The 18,901-nt window shown below is 40.0% G+C and overlaps 2 protein-coding genes across 4 annotated transcripts in view; both read right to left on the bottom strand.

The window, feature by feature from the left end:
* The window catches only part of LOC128696318 (mitochondrial inner membrane protease subunit 2), a 111,106-nt gene that overhangs the window by 86,905 nt on the left and 5,300 nt on the right, over positions 1-18,901 (bottom strand). Inside the window, exon 2 of one of the 3 annotated variants that reach the window (XM_053787517.2) lies at positions 13,115-13,732. The exons of the other annotated variants lie outside the window; for them this stretch is intronic. Within the exon in view, the coding sequence (XP_053643492.1) occupies positions 13,115-13,654 (540 nt within the window). The 5' untranslated portion in view covers positions 13,655-13,732. Of the gene's footprint in view, positions 1-13,114; positions 13,733-18,901 lie in introns of those variants that run through there. 3 annotated transcript variants of the gene reach the window in all.
* Positions 3,195-13,052, bottom strand: LOC128696312 (KICSTOR complex protein ITFG2-like). Its single transcript, XM_053787506.2, has 2 exons — positions 11,760-13,052; positions 3,195-3,572 (listed from the first exon to the last, which is right to left on the bottom strand). The coding sequence occupies exons 1-2, from the start codon at positions 13,050-13,052 to the stop codon at positions 3,360-3,362; spliced, it is 1,506 nt and encodes a 501-aa protein (XP_053643481.2). The 3' UTR covers positions 3,195-3,359.

Genomic DNA, 18,901 nt, shown 5'->3' with positions numbered 1-18,901 from the left:
TAAGTGAGGAGAGGTTGTACTGTACCTTTATAAACTACATCAAAACTGTAATTACTGTATTCTATACTGATCTGCACTACTAGACTTATTGCAGCCATACAGCTACCTAACAGAATGCTCAGTTCTTTTGTACTCATTGTAACTCATCTAATGACCATTTGAATTGTTATTGCCTTATTTATCTTATGTTAAAATTAAGTATGCCAAAATGCTCTGCATACAAAGGGGCTCTTGGCATGCACACCCAACTATTGTATTTCTTTGTACAACAATGTATCATGTCAAAAACTATTATTATTATTATTATTATTATTATTATTATTATTGATTATTATTATAAAGTATTGTACATATCTGAAAATGTTTTCCCAAAGTTTATAAAATATTATAACAAAAAGGTGCTAAACCCGTGTGGGTCATTCAGCACTGAAGCCCATGGAATAGAAACAGTGGCAGCCAAGAAGAGGGAAATGACTGATATATAGTAAAATGCAAAAATGGGTATAACCCAAGTCATTTAAATGGTGCCTGGCAGAAATTCAAGGGTGATGGCATTGCATACTGGGGTTGCCAGATGGAAGGAGAACCTAGTAGGTCTACTCTTTCTGTGGATGCAAAATAGTCTCAAGATGTCTTGAACACTCATGCACAAGAGATTATACTCCTTTATAACAGTGCAAAGCATCCTCAACCCCTGCCAATTTGGCTTCAGGAACAACAAAACACAAACAATACAATTGTAAAAATGCTAAACATACTTTACACAGCACTTGAAAAAATGAATATCCACAAGGACTTTTTATCAACCTAAGGAAAGCTTTTGATACAGTAGACCACAGCATCCTACTCCACAAACTTGATCATTATGGTATTAGAGGCCATGCACTTACACATCAAATCCTACCTTACTAATAGACATCAATACGTCTCTATTAAGGACACAACCTCATCAAGACCACTGGGTATATACCGGAGTACCACAAGGAAGTTTTCTTGGTCCCCTGCTCTTCCTCTTATACATCAATGATCTTCCAAACATATCACAACAACTTAAATCTATTTTCTTTGCTGATGACACTGTTTATGTCACCTCCCACCCTAATTTTGCCTCACTCAACAGGTCCCATAGATATAATACCAGACAAAAAACTATGACATTCCTAGTGTCTGGCTAAATCTCTTCAAAAACTCAATGTACATAAAAGGGCCAAAAATCTGGAACTCCCTGCCCGAAATTTCTAGAGCCGCAGACTCTTCCACCATTTTCAAATCTACCATTAAAAAACACCTTATCTCCCTAACACACTGGAGCAGGCCTACTGGCCCATACAAGGCATGTCCAAGTCCTCCATAACCTAAGGCAACTTGTTTAACTCACTCCAAAATTTTTTCTTATTTTCATTAAAATTTCTTGACAGTGCCTCTCCCACTCTTTCATCTGCTCTCCTTTTGCACTCTCTCACCACTCTCTTCACCTTTCTTTTACTCTCCATATACTCTGTAAAAACCTCTCATAAGCTACCTTTTTCTCTTTTATCACACCCTTTACTTCATCATTCCACCAATCACTCCTCTTTCCTCCTGCCCCCACCCTCCTATAACCAGCCCCACATTCTAATACTGCATTTTTAAAAACTATTCCAACCCTCCAGGTCAGGTCACATTCACTTAAGGATGGAGCACGGCATCTGACCTAGTAGCACAAGCTAGTCAGGTCCAACTCACACCCACCCACACCCACTCGTGTATTTATCTAACCTATTTTTAAAATTACACAACGTTTTAGCTTCTATGATGGTACTTGGGAGTTTGCTCCACTCATCCATAACTTATCAAACCAGTGCTTTCCTATATCCTTCCTGAATCTGAATTCTTCCAACTTAAAATCATTGCTGCAAGTCCTGTCTAGGCTAGATATTTTTAGCACGCTAATTATGTCCCCTTTATTTATTCCAGTTTTCCATTTATACACCTCAATCATATCTCCCCTAATTTTACACCTTTCTAGAGTGCAGATTCAGGGTCCTTAGTCTATCCTTATAGGAAAGATTTCGGATACATGGGATCAACTTTGTCATCCTCCTTTGTACATTTTCCAGAGCACTTCTATCCATTCTGTAATACGGTGACCAAAACTGTGCAGCATAATCTAAATGAGGCCTAACCAAGGATATATAGAGTTGAAGAACAATCTGAGGACTCCTAATATTTATGCTTCTCGATATGAAGCCAAGGATTCTGTTCGCTTTATTGCAAACACTTATGCACTGCTAACCAGAACTCCCAAATCCTTTTCATAAACAGTAATACTAACCCTTTCAGGGTCAGCAGGCCCTCTCCTAAATTTGTTCTCAGGGTTGAAAAACTTTTCAAAAAAAAAAAAAAAAATCTTAAGAAATGATAGAGAATCTTTTCCCGATCATAAAGACACCAAAAGTATGAAATTTTATAGAAAACTTACGGAATTATGCTCTCACAAAGTTAGCAGTCTCGACGATGTTCACGCATCGGCGATTTCGCCCACTTTGAGCCCTATTTTTGGCCAATTCCAATGTACCGGTCGACAAATCATAACTATTTCGCTAGAACTCCATTTGTTCTATCGAATGAGTACAAGAAACCACCCATTAACAGATTTCAACTAACCAATAAAGTGGTCAGAAATTGGCAATTTTGCAAATTTCACACAAATTTCAGAAAATGCCAATTTCCAAATAGGCTCCAAAATAAACAAGACAGACATTCCTGGCACTAAAATAACATTTTTCGATCCTCAGTGCAGGTGGAAACGTTAGGATATGTTTCCTTAAGACACCTGCTGTCCCTGTTCACCTATTGGTAAAATAGGTACCTGGGTGTTAGTCGACTGGTGTAGGTTGCACCCTGGGGACAAATTTGACCTAATATGCCCAAAATGCTCTGCATAAACAAGGGGTTTTCTGTATAGTAGTATGTCACTGATGTCTGCTAGACCTGTATACATTGTATAATTATTATTATTACTATTATTATTATGCAGTTGCAACAATGTCAGTACGTATACATCTGCCTAGTAGCAAAGAATTAATTTTTTAAAAAAAGACGGTAAAAATTAATCTCTCTTGCTTATACAAGTCTCTATACTAGAATTGTTTATTAAAAATACTTTTGTGCATAATATTGTATTTTATTCAAGGCAAAAATAATACAAGATGGAAATTTTGTACTTTAATTTAGATCACTCCAGAATATGTACAGCATTGTGTTAAATGCTATTAGAATGTACTAAATCAAGACTCTCGATAAAGCTTCCACTTCCTCAACCTGGACACATTAATGGCACATACAGAACAAAAGTTCCCTTAACATTATAATGAGAACTAATACTCTAGTTTTCCATACAACAGGAAATGATTTAGTTCTTTGAGCTTTGCGGTATCATCAGCACTAATTCCAAGCTTGTCCAACATTTGTTGATACATAGAATCCTCCTTTAAGACTTCTACCATGGATTTGGTGACAACGTGGGACATGGTGATGCTATGATATAGATAGATACGGTTGTTGAATGAAGCATACACTAGACAGGGTACCTGCAAAAAGATGAATATATGATGTAGTGCAATACTAATCTACATTAAATATTATAATACTACAGTAGAACCTCTACTATCTGCCAATATATTGCAAACTTCAAATATCCACACACTCCTGTGGTGGGTATGAGCAAAGTCACAGGTAAACAACAGTGAGTGAGTTTATAGTAGAGGCATGGGTACATCAGAGGGGATTTTTCCAAAACAATCTTAGTACATACTGTACACTACTTTGTGATAATGACTAATGACAAATACAGGCCACAGCTAAGCTATTCAAGGCTACAGTGCTCATCCCCTGCTCCTAGACTGAGGGACTGATTACGTCATCTTTCATTGTCTTCTGTAAATATTTCTATAGTCTTCAGATTATGTCTATGTACTGTACTGATAAAGCCACTGGATGGCAAAACATCTATAAAGATACCCAGATGTTGCCTAAGTGTCTAATTATTCATGAAACAAGGATACTGTATTGGCTTTTAAAGTTTACTACCCTTAGTTATGATGCAGTATTGTATAAGTGTATACCTGGAGAGTATATCTGGAGAGTGTTCTAGGGGTCAATGCCTCCATGGCCTGGTCTGTGACCAGGCCTCATGGTGGACCAGGGCCTGATCAAGCAGGCTGTTACTGCTAGCCGCACAGTCCAACGTATGACCCACAGCCCTGCTGGTCAGCACCTGACTAGGTGTACTAGAATATTTAAACCTACATTTACATAATGCCTGCCACCACCACCACCACCACACACTCCTCAAGTCAAGTCTCTCCTCACTACCAACAAAAGGTAATGTTCAAATTTAGCTTTTCTTTTTCTTCTATTAAATACTGCTTATGTAAACTGTTTGTTCTTATTTAAATTTATTATTGTCAATTTCTGCACCATAACTCTTGCAGTGGGGGATGGGGGCAGGGAGATATACCTTGGCTAGCCGTCAAAATCAGTTACAGTACTGTATGTATGCAACTGCACGTGCCCAGGAATGGATATATGGATAGCAGAGATTGGTAGGTCAGTGGCACATACATTAAAATATAATTTTCCACCAAAACTTAAGAATGTGGTGCATATGTCTATTGTTATTTATTAATCAATTTTAAGCAGCATTTTACTAGGTAGCTGATGAGTGTTGCCATATACTTGTAGCTACAACATAATTTTTCTTACTTATTCTTCTAGTAATTTACCACATAATGGAGAAATGGTTACTAGCCCTTTGCTCCCAGCACTTCAGTCACCTTTTACAACATGCATGTATGCCTTCTTATGGAGGAAGTCATGTGGAGTTAGCAAAAGTATTATTTAGAGGGATGACAAGGTGGTTTGGACACTTAGCGAGGATACGATACAATACAGCCTCTCCTCACTTAGCGACGTACTTCTTTACCGATGGCTCAGACTTATTACAGGCTCTCTTGTCAGTATTTATACCTAAATAATGTACATTAGAGCTGATTTCCTCTATTCTGTTTATTTCAATATACAGTACACTACTGTATAAACATTTAAAAATATACCAGAAATGTTATAAATGGTGCAAATTCAAATTCAAAGTTTATTCTCTATAAGGATTACAATGCTGAGTTCACAGAATTTGGTTATTGTGTGGTTTACATGTAGTAAAATAATAATTACAGAGTGTACCACAAGAACACCTAGCATGGCTAGGCATTTCGGGCAGACTTAAATTAAATCTTAAGTTTAAAATATTACAAAATTATGAGGTAAGTTGGTATTATGGCTAAGTGACTAAATACTAGTTTGTGAGATTAGCAATGTGAATGCTTTTGTTTTGGCACTATACAAAGTTTCAGTATTGGAGTATCACAGGCCAACTTATGACTAGTTAAGATTCATTATTTTGAGATTGAGATTGATATTTCTGTTTATGGTCAAAGGTGACATTAAAATAATATCAAAGATGGTTGACACAAACCTACTACCATTATAGTATGCTCCTCACTTAGCAACGAATTCACATAACGACGTGGTCGTAGGAACGGAACTTTGCAAAGGTTACGTGTGATTTACATTTTATAAAAGGTTAAGTACAAAGAAAGCCACTAACATGCCTGAGCATTTCAGGCAGACTAATCCTACTGCTTACAGATTACTTAAAACTAGACACAGGTTATAGAAAAACAGGATGTCTAGAAGGGTATATAAATTTGGAGTGAAGGGAAGGAGAGGTAGGGGTCATCCTACAAAAAGCTAAAGGGAAGGGGAATGGACATCCAACATTCTTATAAGAGCATGTTAGACAGGAGTAGAGGCAAGAGTTTTTTTATAATCTGACATGCTACAGGGGTGTGAGCATATATAGAGAGATTCGGGGAAACCAATTAGCCACACCAGAGTCCTGGAGGTAGAAAGTTTAGTGCCTGCACTACCAATCAGGGGGAGGGTGCTGTGGTTTGGAGGGTCATAACTGTATTGTCAATGAGCTTCTGGCAAGACAGTAATTGAATGAGTGACAGTGAAAGTGTTTTCTTTGTGGGAAATGGTCAGTCTTAAAAAAAATTATTTTTTCTAGCCAATTTTGCTGAAATTGCTGTCAAAGCCATGCATCACATCTTATACCAGCCATGGTAACTTTAGAAAATATTGCCACAACCACACCCTCCTTTTTACATAAGGTACAAGTCCACAATTCCAGAAAAGAGAGAATGTGAAGCAGATGACTGCATGGAAACAATTCCTCTTATCCTATCTTACAGAAATAATTGCACTAATCTTAGCACGAGAACTAATAAATCACTAAGGAACAGTTAATCACACAGTGTTAGTATGAAGTACAGGAGGGCCCCGCTTATACAGCAGGGTAGGTTCCAGGCAACTGCTGTAAAGCAAAAATCAGTGTAAAGTGAAAGAAACAGCCTTTTATTTCAATTTCAAATACATCTCACAGCCTGATAATATGTTTACACTATCATATATTAAGTGAGCAACAGAGCTAGGCCTAAAAAATGCATATACAGTACACACACATTACTCACTTTAAAATATTTTTACTTAGCTTATAGTGAGCGGTGAATATATTTATTGTAGGAAGCCTGAATAAATGAAGAATGGGTATAAGTGAAAACTGCTACAGTAGCAAAATACTGTAAATCAAAGCCCTCCTGTACTGGGTGTGTTTAATAAACATCTTATTTGTAAGTGATAATAAGCAAGTGGAGTCAAAAAACGTTATCTATGGAGGCAAAGAAGGGAATGTATGAAAGTATAGTAGTACCAACACTCTTATATGGGTGTGAAGCTTGGGTGGTTAATGCAGCAGCGAGGAGACGGTTGGAGGCAGTGGAGATGTCATGTCTAAGGGCAATGTGTGGTGTAAATATTATGCAGAAAATTCGGAGTGTGGAAATTAGGAAAAGGTGTAGAGTTAATAAAAGTATTAGTCAGAGGGCAGAAGAGGGGTTGTTGAGGTGGTTTGGTCATTTAGAGAGAATGGATCAAAGTAGAATGACATGGAAAGCATATAAATCTATAGGGAAAGGAAGGCAGGGTAAGGGTCGTCCTCGAAAGGGCTGGAGAGAGGGGGTAAAGGAGGTTTTGTGGGCAAGGGGCTTGGACTTCCAGCAAGCGTGCGTGAGCGTGTTAGATAGGAGTGAATGGAGACGAATGATACTTGGGACCTGACGATCTGTTGGAGTGTGAGCAGGGTAATATTTAGTGAAGGGATTCAGGGAAACCGGTTATTTTCATATAGTCGGACTTGAGTCCTGGAAATGGGAAGTACAATGCCTGCACTTTAAAGGAGGGGTTTGGGATATTGGCAGTTTGGAGGGATATGTTGTGTATCTTTATATGTATATGCTTCTAAACTGTTGTATTCTGAGCACCTCTGCAAAAACAGTGATTATGTGTGAGTGTGGTGAAAGTGTTGAATGATGATGAAAGCATTTTCTTTTGGGGGATTTTCTTTCTTTTTTGGGTCACCCTGCCTCGGTGGGAGATGGCCGACTTGTTGGAAAAAAAAAAAGCAAGTGGATGTGGCATATGTAAATAGCATGTAAAAACAGTCTGTAAGGAATTTCTTAAAGCTACAAGAGATGAGCATAAATAAACCATACCTCATATTAAGTGATAAAAAATATGGAGGTAAGAATAAGTTCTACTTACACTCACCTAAGTGACTGTATGTACAAAATTACTCACACTGTTATTGCCTTAAGATTAAGATAGTTTTAAGTTTGCCCAAAATGCTCTGATAAACAGGGGCTTTCAGAATGTACACCCAAATGTCATTCTCCTTTGTACATACATTGTATCATGCTGAAATAATTATAAATTTTTTTTTTTGGCAGGGTGACCCAAAAAAAGAAAAAATCCCCAAAAAGAAAATACTTTCATCATCCAACACTTTCACCACACTCACACATTATCACTGTTTTTGCAGAGGTATGCTCAGAATACAACAGCTCAGAAGCATACACATATAAAGATACACAACATATCCCTCCAAACTGCCAATATCCCAAACCCCTCCTTTAAAGTGAAGGCATTATACTTCCCATTTCCAGGACTCAAGTCCGACTATATGAAAATAACCGGTTTCCCTGAATCCCTTCACTAAATATTACCCTGCTCACACTCCAACAGATCGTCAGGTCCCAAGTACCATTCGTCTCCATTCACTCCTATCTAACACGCTCGCGCACGCTTGCTGGAAGTCCAAGCCCCTTGCCCACAAGACCTCCTTTACCCCCTCTCTCCAACCCTTTCGAGGACGACCCCGACGCCTCCTTCCTTCCCCTATAGATTTATATGCTTTCCATGTCATTCTACTTTGATCCATTCTCTCTAAATGACCAAACCACCTCAACAACCCCTCTTCTGCCCTCTGACTAATACTTTTATTAACTCCACACCTTTTCCTAATTTCCACACTCCGAATTTTCTGCATAATATTTACACCACACATTGCCCTTAAACAGGACATCTCCACTGCCTCCAACCGTCTCCTCGCTGCTGCATTTACCACCCAAGCTTCACACCCATATAAGAGTGTTGGTACTACTATACTTTCATACATTCCCTTCTTTGCCTCCATAGATAACGTTTTTTTGACTCCACATATACTTCAATGCACCACTCACCTTTCTTCCCTCATCAATTCTATGATTAACCTCATCCTTCATAAATCCATCCGCCGACACGTCAACTCCCAAGTACATCTGAAAACATTCACTTTTTCCATACTCCTCCTTCTCAATTTGATATCCAATTTTTCTTTATCTAAATCATTTGATACCCTCATCACCTTACTCTTTTCTATGTTCACTTTCAACTTTCTACCTTTACACACATTCCCAAACTCATCCACTAACCTTTGCAATTTTTCTTTAGAATCTCCCATAAGCACAGTATCATCAGCAAAAAGTAACTGTGTCAATTCCCATTTTGAATTTGATTCCCCAAAATTTAATCCCACCCCTCTCCCGAACACCCTAGCATTTACTTCCTTTACAACCCAATCTATAAATATATTAAACAACCATGGTGACATTACACATCCCTGTCTAAGACCTACTTTTACCGGGAAGTAATCTCCCTCTCTTCTACACACCCTAACCTGAGCCTCATTATCCTCATAAAAACTCTTTACAGCATTTAATAACTTACCACCTATTCCATATACTTGCAACATCTGCCACATTGCTCCTCTATCCACTCTATCATATGCCTTTTCTAAATCCATAAATGCAATAAAAACTTCCCTACCTTTATCTAAATACTGTTTACATATATGCTTCAATGTAAACACTTGATCTACACATCCCCTACCCACTCTGAAATCTCCTTGCTCATCCGCAATCCTACATTCTGTCTTACCTCTAATTCTTTCAATTATAACCCTACCGTACACTTTTCCTGGTATACTCAGTAAACTTATTCCTCTATATTTTTTACAGTCTCTTTTGTCCCCTTTCCCTTTATATAAAGGGACTATACATGCTCTCTGCCAATCCCTAGGTACCTTCCCCCTCTTTCATACATTTATTAAACAAAAGTACCAACCACTCCAACACTATATCCCCCCCTGCTTTTAACATTTCTGTCATGATCCCATCAGTTCCAGCTGCTTTACCCACTTTCATTCTACGTAATGCCTCACGTACCTCCCCCACACTTACATTCTGCTCTTCTTCACTCCTAAAAGATGGTATACCTCCCTGACCAGTGCATGAAATTACTGCCTCTCTTTCTTCCTTAACATTTAAAAGTTCCTCAAAATATTCTCACCATCTACCTAATACCTCCATCTCCCCATCTACTAACTCCCCTACTCTGTTTTTAACTGACAAATCCATACTTTCCCTAGGCTTTCTTAACTTGTTTAACTCACTCCAAAATTTTTCTTATTTTCATTAAAATTTCTTGACAGTGCCTCTCCCACTCTATCATCTGCTCTCCTTTTGCAGTCTCTCACCACTCTCTTTACCTTTCTTTTACTCTCCATATACTCTGCTCTTCTTATAACACTTCTGCTTTGTAAAAACCTCTCATAAGCTACCTTTTTCTCTTTTATCACACCCTTTACTTCATCATTCCACAAATCGCTCCTCTTTCCTCCTGTCCCCACCCTCCTATAACCACAAACTTCTGCCCCACATTCTAATACTGCATTTTTAAAACTATTCCAACCCTCTTCAGCCCCCCCCACTCCTCATCTTTGCACTAGCCCACCTTTCTGCCAATAGTCGCTTATATCTTACCCGAACTTCCTCCTCCCTTAGTTTATACACTTTCACCTCCCTCTTACTTGTTGTTCCCACCTTCCTCTTTTCCCCTCTACCTCTTACTCTAACTGTAGCTACAACTAAATAATGATCCGATATATCAGTTGCCCCTCTATAAACATGTACATCCTGGAGCCTACCCATCAATCTTTTATCCACCAATACATAATCTAATAAACTACTTTCATTACGTGCTTCATCCTACCTTGTATATTTATTTATCCTCTTTTTCATAAAATATGTATTACTTATTACCAAATCTCTTTCTACACATAGCTCAATTAAAGGTTCCCCATTTACATTTACCCCTGGCACCCCAAATTTACCTACTACTCCCTCCATAACATTTTTACCCACTTTAGCATTTAAATCCCCAACCACCATTACTCTCACACTTGATTCAAAACTCCCCACGCATTCACTCAACATTTCCCAAAATCTCTCTCTCTCCTCTACACTTCTCTCTTCTCCAGGTGCATACATGCTTATTATAACCCACTTTTCACATCCAATCTTTATTTTACTCCACATAATCCTTGAATTAATACATTTATAGTCCCTCTTTTCCTGCCATAGCTTATCCTTCAACATTATTGCTACTCCTTCTTTAGCTCTAACTCTATTTGAAACCCCTGATCTAATCCCATTTATTCCTCTCCATTGAAACTCTCCCACCCCCTTCAGCTTTGTTTCACTTAAAGCCAGGACATCCAGCTTCTTCTCATTCATAACATCCACAATCATCTCTTTCTTATCATTTGCACAACATCCACGCACATTCAGACTTCCCACTTTGACAATTTTCTTCTTATTCTTTTTAGTAATCTTTACAGGAAAAGGGGTTACTAGCCCATTGTTCCCGGCATTTTAGTTGACTTTTACAACACGCATGGCTTACGGAGGAAAGATTCTTATTCCACTTCCCCATGGATATAAAAGGAAAAGTAATAAGACCAAGAACTATTAAGATAAAATCAAAGAAAACTCAGATAAGTGTGTATAAATAAATGTGTACATGTATGTGTAGTGTGACCTAAGTGTGTGTAGTGTGACCTAAGTGTAAGTAGAAGTAGCAAGACATACCTGTAATCTTGCATATTTATGAGACAGACAAAAGACATCAGCAATCCTACCATCATGTAAAACAATTACAGGCTTTCGTTTTGCACTCACTTGGCAGAATGGTAGTACCTCCCTGGGTGGCTGCTGTCTACCAACCTACTACTATTATTATTATTATTACTACTCAAGCAAGAGCCTTAAGATGAATGATATGAAAAATGTAAAAGTTTCAATTTAAGAAAAATATAATACTGAACAACAAAATTAAGTAGACATTTTATTACAGTAATCAGATGCAGTACGTATACAGCTATTCATAGGGAGTGCGAGTAGTAATTTATGCAAATTTCTACATTAAAAATGCTTACATACCTGCTTTCCTCTAAGACCATATAAGCCTGCTGTGAATGCATTAACAGGCTCATGGAAGGTAAAACGAACACAGTCAGTGTTCTGGCAGACTATATAGGTGTTCCCATCCCATGCACATGCTATGACCTCATCTTTGCCATCTTCTGTGACATCCAGTCCACAAACAGCAAAAAGTTGATGATCCACTTGCAAGTTCCATCGAATTTTACCCTCATGCACCAACATCAATGTACCATCCAAAGTAGCCAATGCATAGGCAGAGGCTAGATTAGTTTCTCCTTCATTAGATTCCATACATGATCTGGCAGATGATCTTGTGTTTCTGAGAAATGGCCTTAGGTTATCACACACTTTATAGGGAGAGACATCACATGCATCATTGCTGGACCTGACTCGACTAGAATCTGAAGTTTTAGAAATTTCACAAGGGGTTTCTTCACATCTACTGGTATCTGCTTGTACTACATCTGTTTTTAAAGTTTCATTAGTTTCCTCTTCACTACTGTGAGAACTTATTTTACTTAATCTGATGTTGCCACAGATCTCTGTGTGAATGTTGGGATTGCGGAGTCTTGCTGATGCCAGCGGCTCATAATCAAGGGACATTTTAGTCAACAGCTCTGACGACTGCTCATCAAATGGATCTAACTCATAATCCTGACTAGTGCGCTGTACTTTTAAAGTAAAGTAAGTACCACCTGGTTGAGCAACCAAAAGTGAAGGGGTTCCATCTTTACACCTATTAAATGTAATACTTCCAATTTGATCTCCCAGTTCCCATTTGTTGAGGCCAATCAGTTTGCCATATGACTTGCCACCAACAACTTCACCAGAATTTACCCATCTGTACGTACGAACAACACGATCAGTCAGGGCAACAACCAACTCTGAAAACCCATCCCCATTTACATCACCAATTAGCATTATTTTAACATTGGCAGGTATGCGCTGAGCATGAACTGGTTGTAGTACTTTCTTTTCTGTGGGCTCTCCTAGATGATCATCCTCAAAGTCATATATGTAGCAATAGCCACATCCAGTGACCACCACCAACACATTAAGACCAGTATTAAACACATCACCAACTGAAATTGCAGACACCATTCCAAGTTCTGTTCCTACATGAACTGGGTGTGGATTTTCTCCTTTAAAGACTGCAAGGACACCTTTTTCATTCCCAACAATTAATTCATTTTGTCCATCATTATCAACATCACCAAGGCATATTGCATTTTTATTTATGTTACCCTCAAATTCAAATTCCAAATGATTTACAAAAGAAGCTACCCTCATTTTCCACTTGTAATATACAGTATCTAACTAGATATTAAAATATAATACGAAGTATTTATATTTCACTCTTCTATATCTAGCATATCAATTGCTTCACTAGTATCGAATCTCCTGCCAGAAACACCACGCAAATTGAGAGGAATTCGCTCATCTGGCAACTCGCTCTCTAATCGCTGCCAACGTTTAGGAGGCCAGACAATCTGAGAAGCTTTGGCAGTTATGAGTCCTACAGCCACTGGTCCAAAGAAATTTGAATCTAATGAATGGCCTGTATGATCACCCTCCACCCAACAATGGCCCTCTGGGATACGTATGTATCTACTTTTGTACCCAATAGTATGAATTAGATCACCTTCAAGGGCAATTATGCGCTTAATAATTTTCTGGCTAGGATCTTTGGGTGATATCAGTGATACCATGTCACCACGATCGTAAGAAAAAGACTTGGAGCTCCAACGACTCAGGAAAACAAAATCATTATTGCCATTACTCTCAGGATTCAAGGCTGGTTGCATGGATATACCTTCTACTTTTGCAACATAACCAAAGCAATCCACAAAGGTAAGACCAACGGGGATACCAACTGCAATAGCTCGTAACATTAGGATAAGTAGAGCTTGGAGGTTTTCCAAGCCACACTACTCCTCAAAAAGCCTAATGGCTGGCATTGGTGTCACTATCTGAAAGAAAAGAGAAAAATTAAAAATGGTATAGAAACCAATTTTAAGAGAAAATTAATGAACTGCAAATATATTACAGTAATATTCCCTTATAACATTTGAACATTTCCAACACTAGAAAAAGTGTAAAATAAGAAAATTCCCCAAAATTCACTGTACAGTGGAACCCCGGTTGTCGAACTGAATTCGTTCCAGACATCGGTTTGACAATCAAACCAATTTTTCCCATAAAGAATAATGTAAATAGAATTAATCCATTCTAGACCAAAGATGACAATATAGCAGGGCCCCACTTCTACAGCAGTTTAGGTTCCAGGCTACCGCCATAAAGCGGAAATCATCGTAAAATAGAGCGCCTTTTCTCCACTTAAAAATGCATATAAATGCTAGATAACAAGTTTACACTAACATATATTAAGTTAGCAATAGAACTAGGCATTAAAAACAATAAAAAACTAAAATACACATCTAATACACTCATTACTTACCTTAAAATATTTGTAGTCAATGTCTATCTCTCTCTCATTCTCTCTCTCATCATTCTCTCACTCTCTCATTCTCTCTCTCTCTCATTCTCTCTCTCTCTCTCATTCTCTCTCTCATTCTCTCATTCTCTCTCTCACTCTCTCTCTCACTCTCTCTCTCTCATTCTCTCTCTCATTCTCTCTCTCTCACTCTCATTCTCTCACTCTCATTCTCTCTCTCTCTCATTCTCTCTCTCTCTCTCATTCTCTCTCTCATTCTCTCACTCTCACTCTCTCACTCTCTCTCACTCTCTCACTCTCTCACTCTCTCACTCTCTCACTCTCTCACTCTCTCACTCTCTCATTCTCTCATTCTCTCACTCTCTCATTCTCTCTCTCATTCTCTCTCATTCTCTCTCACTCTCATTCTCTCACTCTCTCATTCTCTCATTCTATCACTCTCTCATTCTCTCTCATTCTCTCATTCTCTCTCTCTCTCACTCTCTCATTCTCTCTCTCTCTCATTCTCTCTCTCTCTCACTCTCTCATTCTCTCTCTCATTCTCTCTCTCTCTCTCACTCTCTCTCTCTCATTCTCTCTCTCTCTCATTCTCTCTCTCTCTCATTCTCTCTCTCTCTCATTCTCTCTCTCTCATTCTCTCTCTCTCATTCTCTCTCTCTCTCATTCTCTCTCTCTCTCATTCTCTCTCTCACTCACTCTCTCATTCTCTCTCTCTCTCATTCTCTCACTCTCTCATTCTCTCTCTCTCTCACTCTCTCATTCTCTCTCTCTCTCTCATTCTCTCTCTCATTCTCTCACTCTCTCATTCTCTCTCTCTCTCTCATTCTCTCTCTCTCTCTCTCTCATTCTCTCTCTCATTCTCTCTCTCTCTCTCATTCTCTCTCTCTCTCACTCTCTCATTCTCTCTCTCTCTCATTCTCTCACTCTCTCATTCTCTTACTCTCTCATTCTCTCACTCTCTCATTCTCTCACTCTCTCATTCTCTCATTCTCTCACTCTCTCATTCTCTTTTTTTTTTACACAAGGTTTGACAAGGTTAAGGATCCCTAGCTTTATTGACAAGCTATTTACAGGTTAAGGATTCCTAACTTTATTGGCAAGCTAAGAGCTGTTACCTACATCAGCTCATTTGAAAGCATTTTTATTATTATGAGACATACAAGTAGGGAACAGGATGAAGTTGGAGCCATCTGTGGGCCAGCATTTTCATTTGATCAACTGACTTTATCTCGTTGACATCATTATGCTGTACGAATGTGTTCCATACTCGAGTCATCCTGGGTATATAGGATCTTTGATGGAGTGATGTTCTGGAGAAGGGTACAGCCAGAGTGAAGTTTCTGCTTTCTGCCCATCTTGTGGCATAAAAGCTTGTTTCACGCTGTCCTCAAAGTGGATCCAAGTGTGGCACTTTGACAATATTGGCCTTGTACATAACAGTAAGGCCACCCACATCCCTCCTATGTTGAAGGCTCTGCTGAAATGACAGATCTATCCAGGATGGGTTCAGGCGAGAGATGAGACGTCTTGCTCTGTTCTCTACTCTGTCAAGCAGTCGCAGATGAGAGGGGGGGCAGGCAAACCAAGAAAGTGGAGCATACTCAAGGTGTGAGCGTACTTGTGCCTCTTACAGAATCTTGCAACCCCTACTGTCAAGCAGATGCGAGATACGGCGAAGTGCTGTAAGCTTCCTGGCTGCCTTGTTTGCAAGATTTACAACATGGTTCTTCATGGTTAGTTTGGAGTCAAATTTCACCCCAAGGATATCAACTTCTTCTCCAGGTGCCAACACCCTCCCATTCATCCTTACTACTGCACCAGCATTACCATCATGGTGCCTAGAGACGATTATCATTTGCGTTTTCTCAGGTGCAGATGTTACTTGCCATCTATTTCCCCAAGCTGATATAGCTCTCAGCTGGTGATTGATGTAGCTTAGAGCAGCTGGCATTTCTTCTCTTGGATAAGTGAATGTCAGTGTACAGTCGTCTGCATATGCATGTGATTCTGGGATGAGATGAAGAAGGTCGTTGAAGTAGACATTCCATAACAATGGTCCCAGCACACTTCCTTGTGGAACACTTGCCCCAATAGGATGTCTTACTGATTCCGTTCCATTGAGAACTACACTTAGAGATCTACCATGAAGGTAATCACTGAGGAGACATAGCGTAGAGCCTGCAATTCCCAGTGCTTGAAGTTTTGCTAAGAGGCCCTGGTGCCACACCCGGTCGAAAGCGCCAGCAATGTCCAGTGCTACCACACAGCTGACTTTGGATTCGTCCAGTGACTGGTGCCACTTAGTGGAGAGGTTTAACAACAGATCAGCAGCAGAGTAACCTTTCCTGAAGCCATATTAACAATCACAAAGTAGTGAGTGGGAGTCAAAAAACTCTGTCATTTGTCTTGAGATTATTGTCTCAAGGATCTTACCAGTGATTGACAGAAGTGACACTTGTCTGTAGTTGCTGATTTCTGCTCTGCTCTTCTTTTTGTGAACAGGGACTACATTTGCCTCTTTCCATAGAGAGGGCCATTTACACTGTACTAGGCAGTGCTGAAAGATGCGAGTTAGAGGTGCTGCTAGCTGGTCTGCACATCTTCTCAGCAATCTTGGGCTCAACTTGTCTGGGCCCACAGCCTTTTCTTGGTCAAGCGATTTAAGAAGGAAATGCACCTCCTCCTGCCTTATTGTCACCACTGACAGTTTTGACACAGTTCTTGCAGCTAGCCAAGGAGGGTCCCTTGCTGGATCAAGAACTTGCATTTTGGTAGCATAGTGTTCAGCAAAGAGGTCCGCCTTCTCTTGACTACTAGTAGAGGTGGTCCCATCCTGTCGATTTAGAGGTGGAATGAGTTCATCAGGCAGATAACCTTGTCTGTCCTTGACCAGGGACCACCAGGTTTTGGAGCCTACCCTACCTGATGCTAGCTTTCTTTTAGTGTCCTCCTCCCATTTAGCAATGGCCCACTTTTGAACGTCACCCATATGCCTACAGGCTTGCCTGTGCAAGTTCCTGTTATAGGTGGTAGGATGTCTCTTATACCTTCGCCATGCTTTGTACTTAGCAGTAGCAGCCTCTCTACAACGAAAGCCAAACCAAGGCTGATCTGTAGGCTTCGTCACATATTGCTGGTGAGGAATGTGTTCTTGTTGTAGATTAAGGATGTGTCCAGTGAAGGCTTTCACTTGGTTGTCAACATCCCCTTGGAGAAGAGCATTCCAATCTGTGGTGGCGAGCTCAGAGCAAAGGGCTGGCCAATTACCTCTTTCCCATAGCCAGGTAGTGCGTGTGAACTCCTCACCTCGTTCTGTAGGGATCTTAAGTGTCGTAAAAACAGCCTTGTGGCCAGACGATCCAACATAGCCGAGGGGTTGACAAGTGACTGTACCTTCTGCCAGATCGCTCACTACTGGGTCAAGGGAGGAGCCAGAGATGTGAGTAGGGAAATCAACAAAGTTTCTCATGTCAAACACTGCAAGAAGGTCATCAAAGTCCCTCTGTATAAGGTGCTGGTTGAGGTCACCAACAATTATGATATGTTGACAGTTGTGTTGTAGCAAAAGGGAGTCAATATTTTCCATTAGGAAGTTGATGGGGTCTGCATGTTGCCACTGAGGTCTGTACATTGCACATGCTAGTACAGAGGTACTGGTGTTTATGCAGAGCTTGAAGAACATCATTTCAAGATGTGTAGGGGTGGCAACATCAATGCGCTGAGCATGAACACTTTTAGAGAAGCACACAGCAACACCACCTCCTTGCCCTTGCCTGTCTCTTCTCATCCATGAGGTGTAGCAAGCAATTCTTGCAAAATTTTCTGGAGTCCTGTCATCCAAAAATGTTTCAACAACAGCTATCATGTCGGGACGTCGAGTGTTCACAAAACTATGTGTGAGCTCATTCTCTCTCTCTCTCATTCTCTCTCTCTCTCATTTTCTCTCTCTCTCTCATTTTCTCTCTCTCATTTTCTCTCTCTCTCTCATTTTCTCTCTCTCATTTTCTCTCTCTCTCTCATTTTCTCTCTCTCTCTCTCTCTCTCTCAGTGTCTCTCTCTCTCTCTCTCTCAGTGTCTCTCTCTCTCTCAGTCTCTCTCTCTCAGTCTCTCTCTCTCTCAGTCTCTCTCTCAGTCTCTCTCTCTCTCTCTCAGTCTCTCTCTCTCTCTCTCAGTCTCTCTCTCTCTCTCTCTCTCAGTCTCTCTCTCATTCTCTCATTCTCTCTCTCATTCTCTCTCTCTCATTCTCTCATTCTCTCTCTCTCTCTGTCTCTCTCTCTCTCTCACTCTCTCTCTCTCTCAGTCTCTCTCTCTCTCTCAGTCTCTCTCTCTCTCTCTCAGTCTCTCTCACTCTCTCAGTCTCTCTCTCTCTCTCAGTCTCTCTCTCTCTCTCTCAGTCTCTCTCTCAGTCTCTCTCTCAGTCTCTCTCTCTCTCTCTCTCAGTCTCTCTCTCTCTCTCTCTGTCTCTCTCTCTCTCTCTGTCTCTCTCTCTCTCAGTCTCTCTCTCTCTCTCTCTCAGTCTCTCTCTCTCTCTCTCAGTCTCTCTCTCAGTCTCTCTCTCTCTCTCTCAGTCTCTCTCACTCTCTCAGTCTCTCTCTCTCTCTCAGTCTCTCTCTCTCTCTCTCAGTCTCTCTCTCAGTCTCTCTCTCAGTCTCTCTCTCTCTCTCTCTCAGTCTCTCTCTCTCTC

The sequence above is a fragment of the Cherax quadricarinatus genome, chromosome 8 (genome assembly GCF_038502225.1).
Source record: "Cherax quadricarinatus isolate ZL_2023a chromosome 8, ASM3850222v1, whole genome shotgun sequence".
In the NCBI taxonomy this organism is placed as follows: domain Eukaryota; kingdom Metazoa; phylum Arthropoda; class Malacostraca; order Decapoda; family Parastacidae; genus Cherax; species Cherax quadricarinatus.
The sequence above is the reverse complement of the archived record's forward strand: the minus strand, read 5'-3'. Positions and strand labels throughout refer to the sequence as shown.

What these genes read in the sequence shown, in the direction of transcription:
- LOC128696312 (XM_053787506.2), bottom strand. Translation starts at nt 13,052, where the DNA reads ATGAGGGTAGCTTCTTTTGTAAATCATTTGGAATTTGAATTTGAGGGT. An exon ending in ATGGTCTTAGAGGAAAGCAG is followed by an intron (nt 3,573 to 11,759) that starts GTATGTAAGCAT and finishes ATCTTTTTGCAG; the next exon opens with GTACCCTGTCTAGTGTATGC.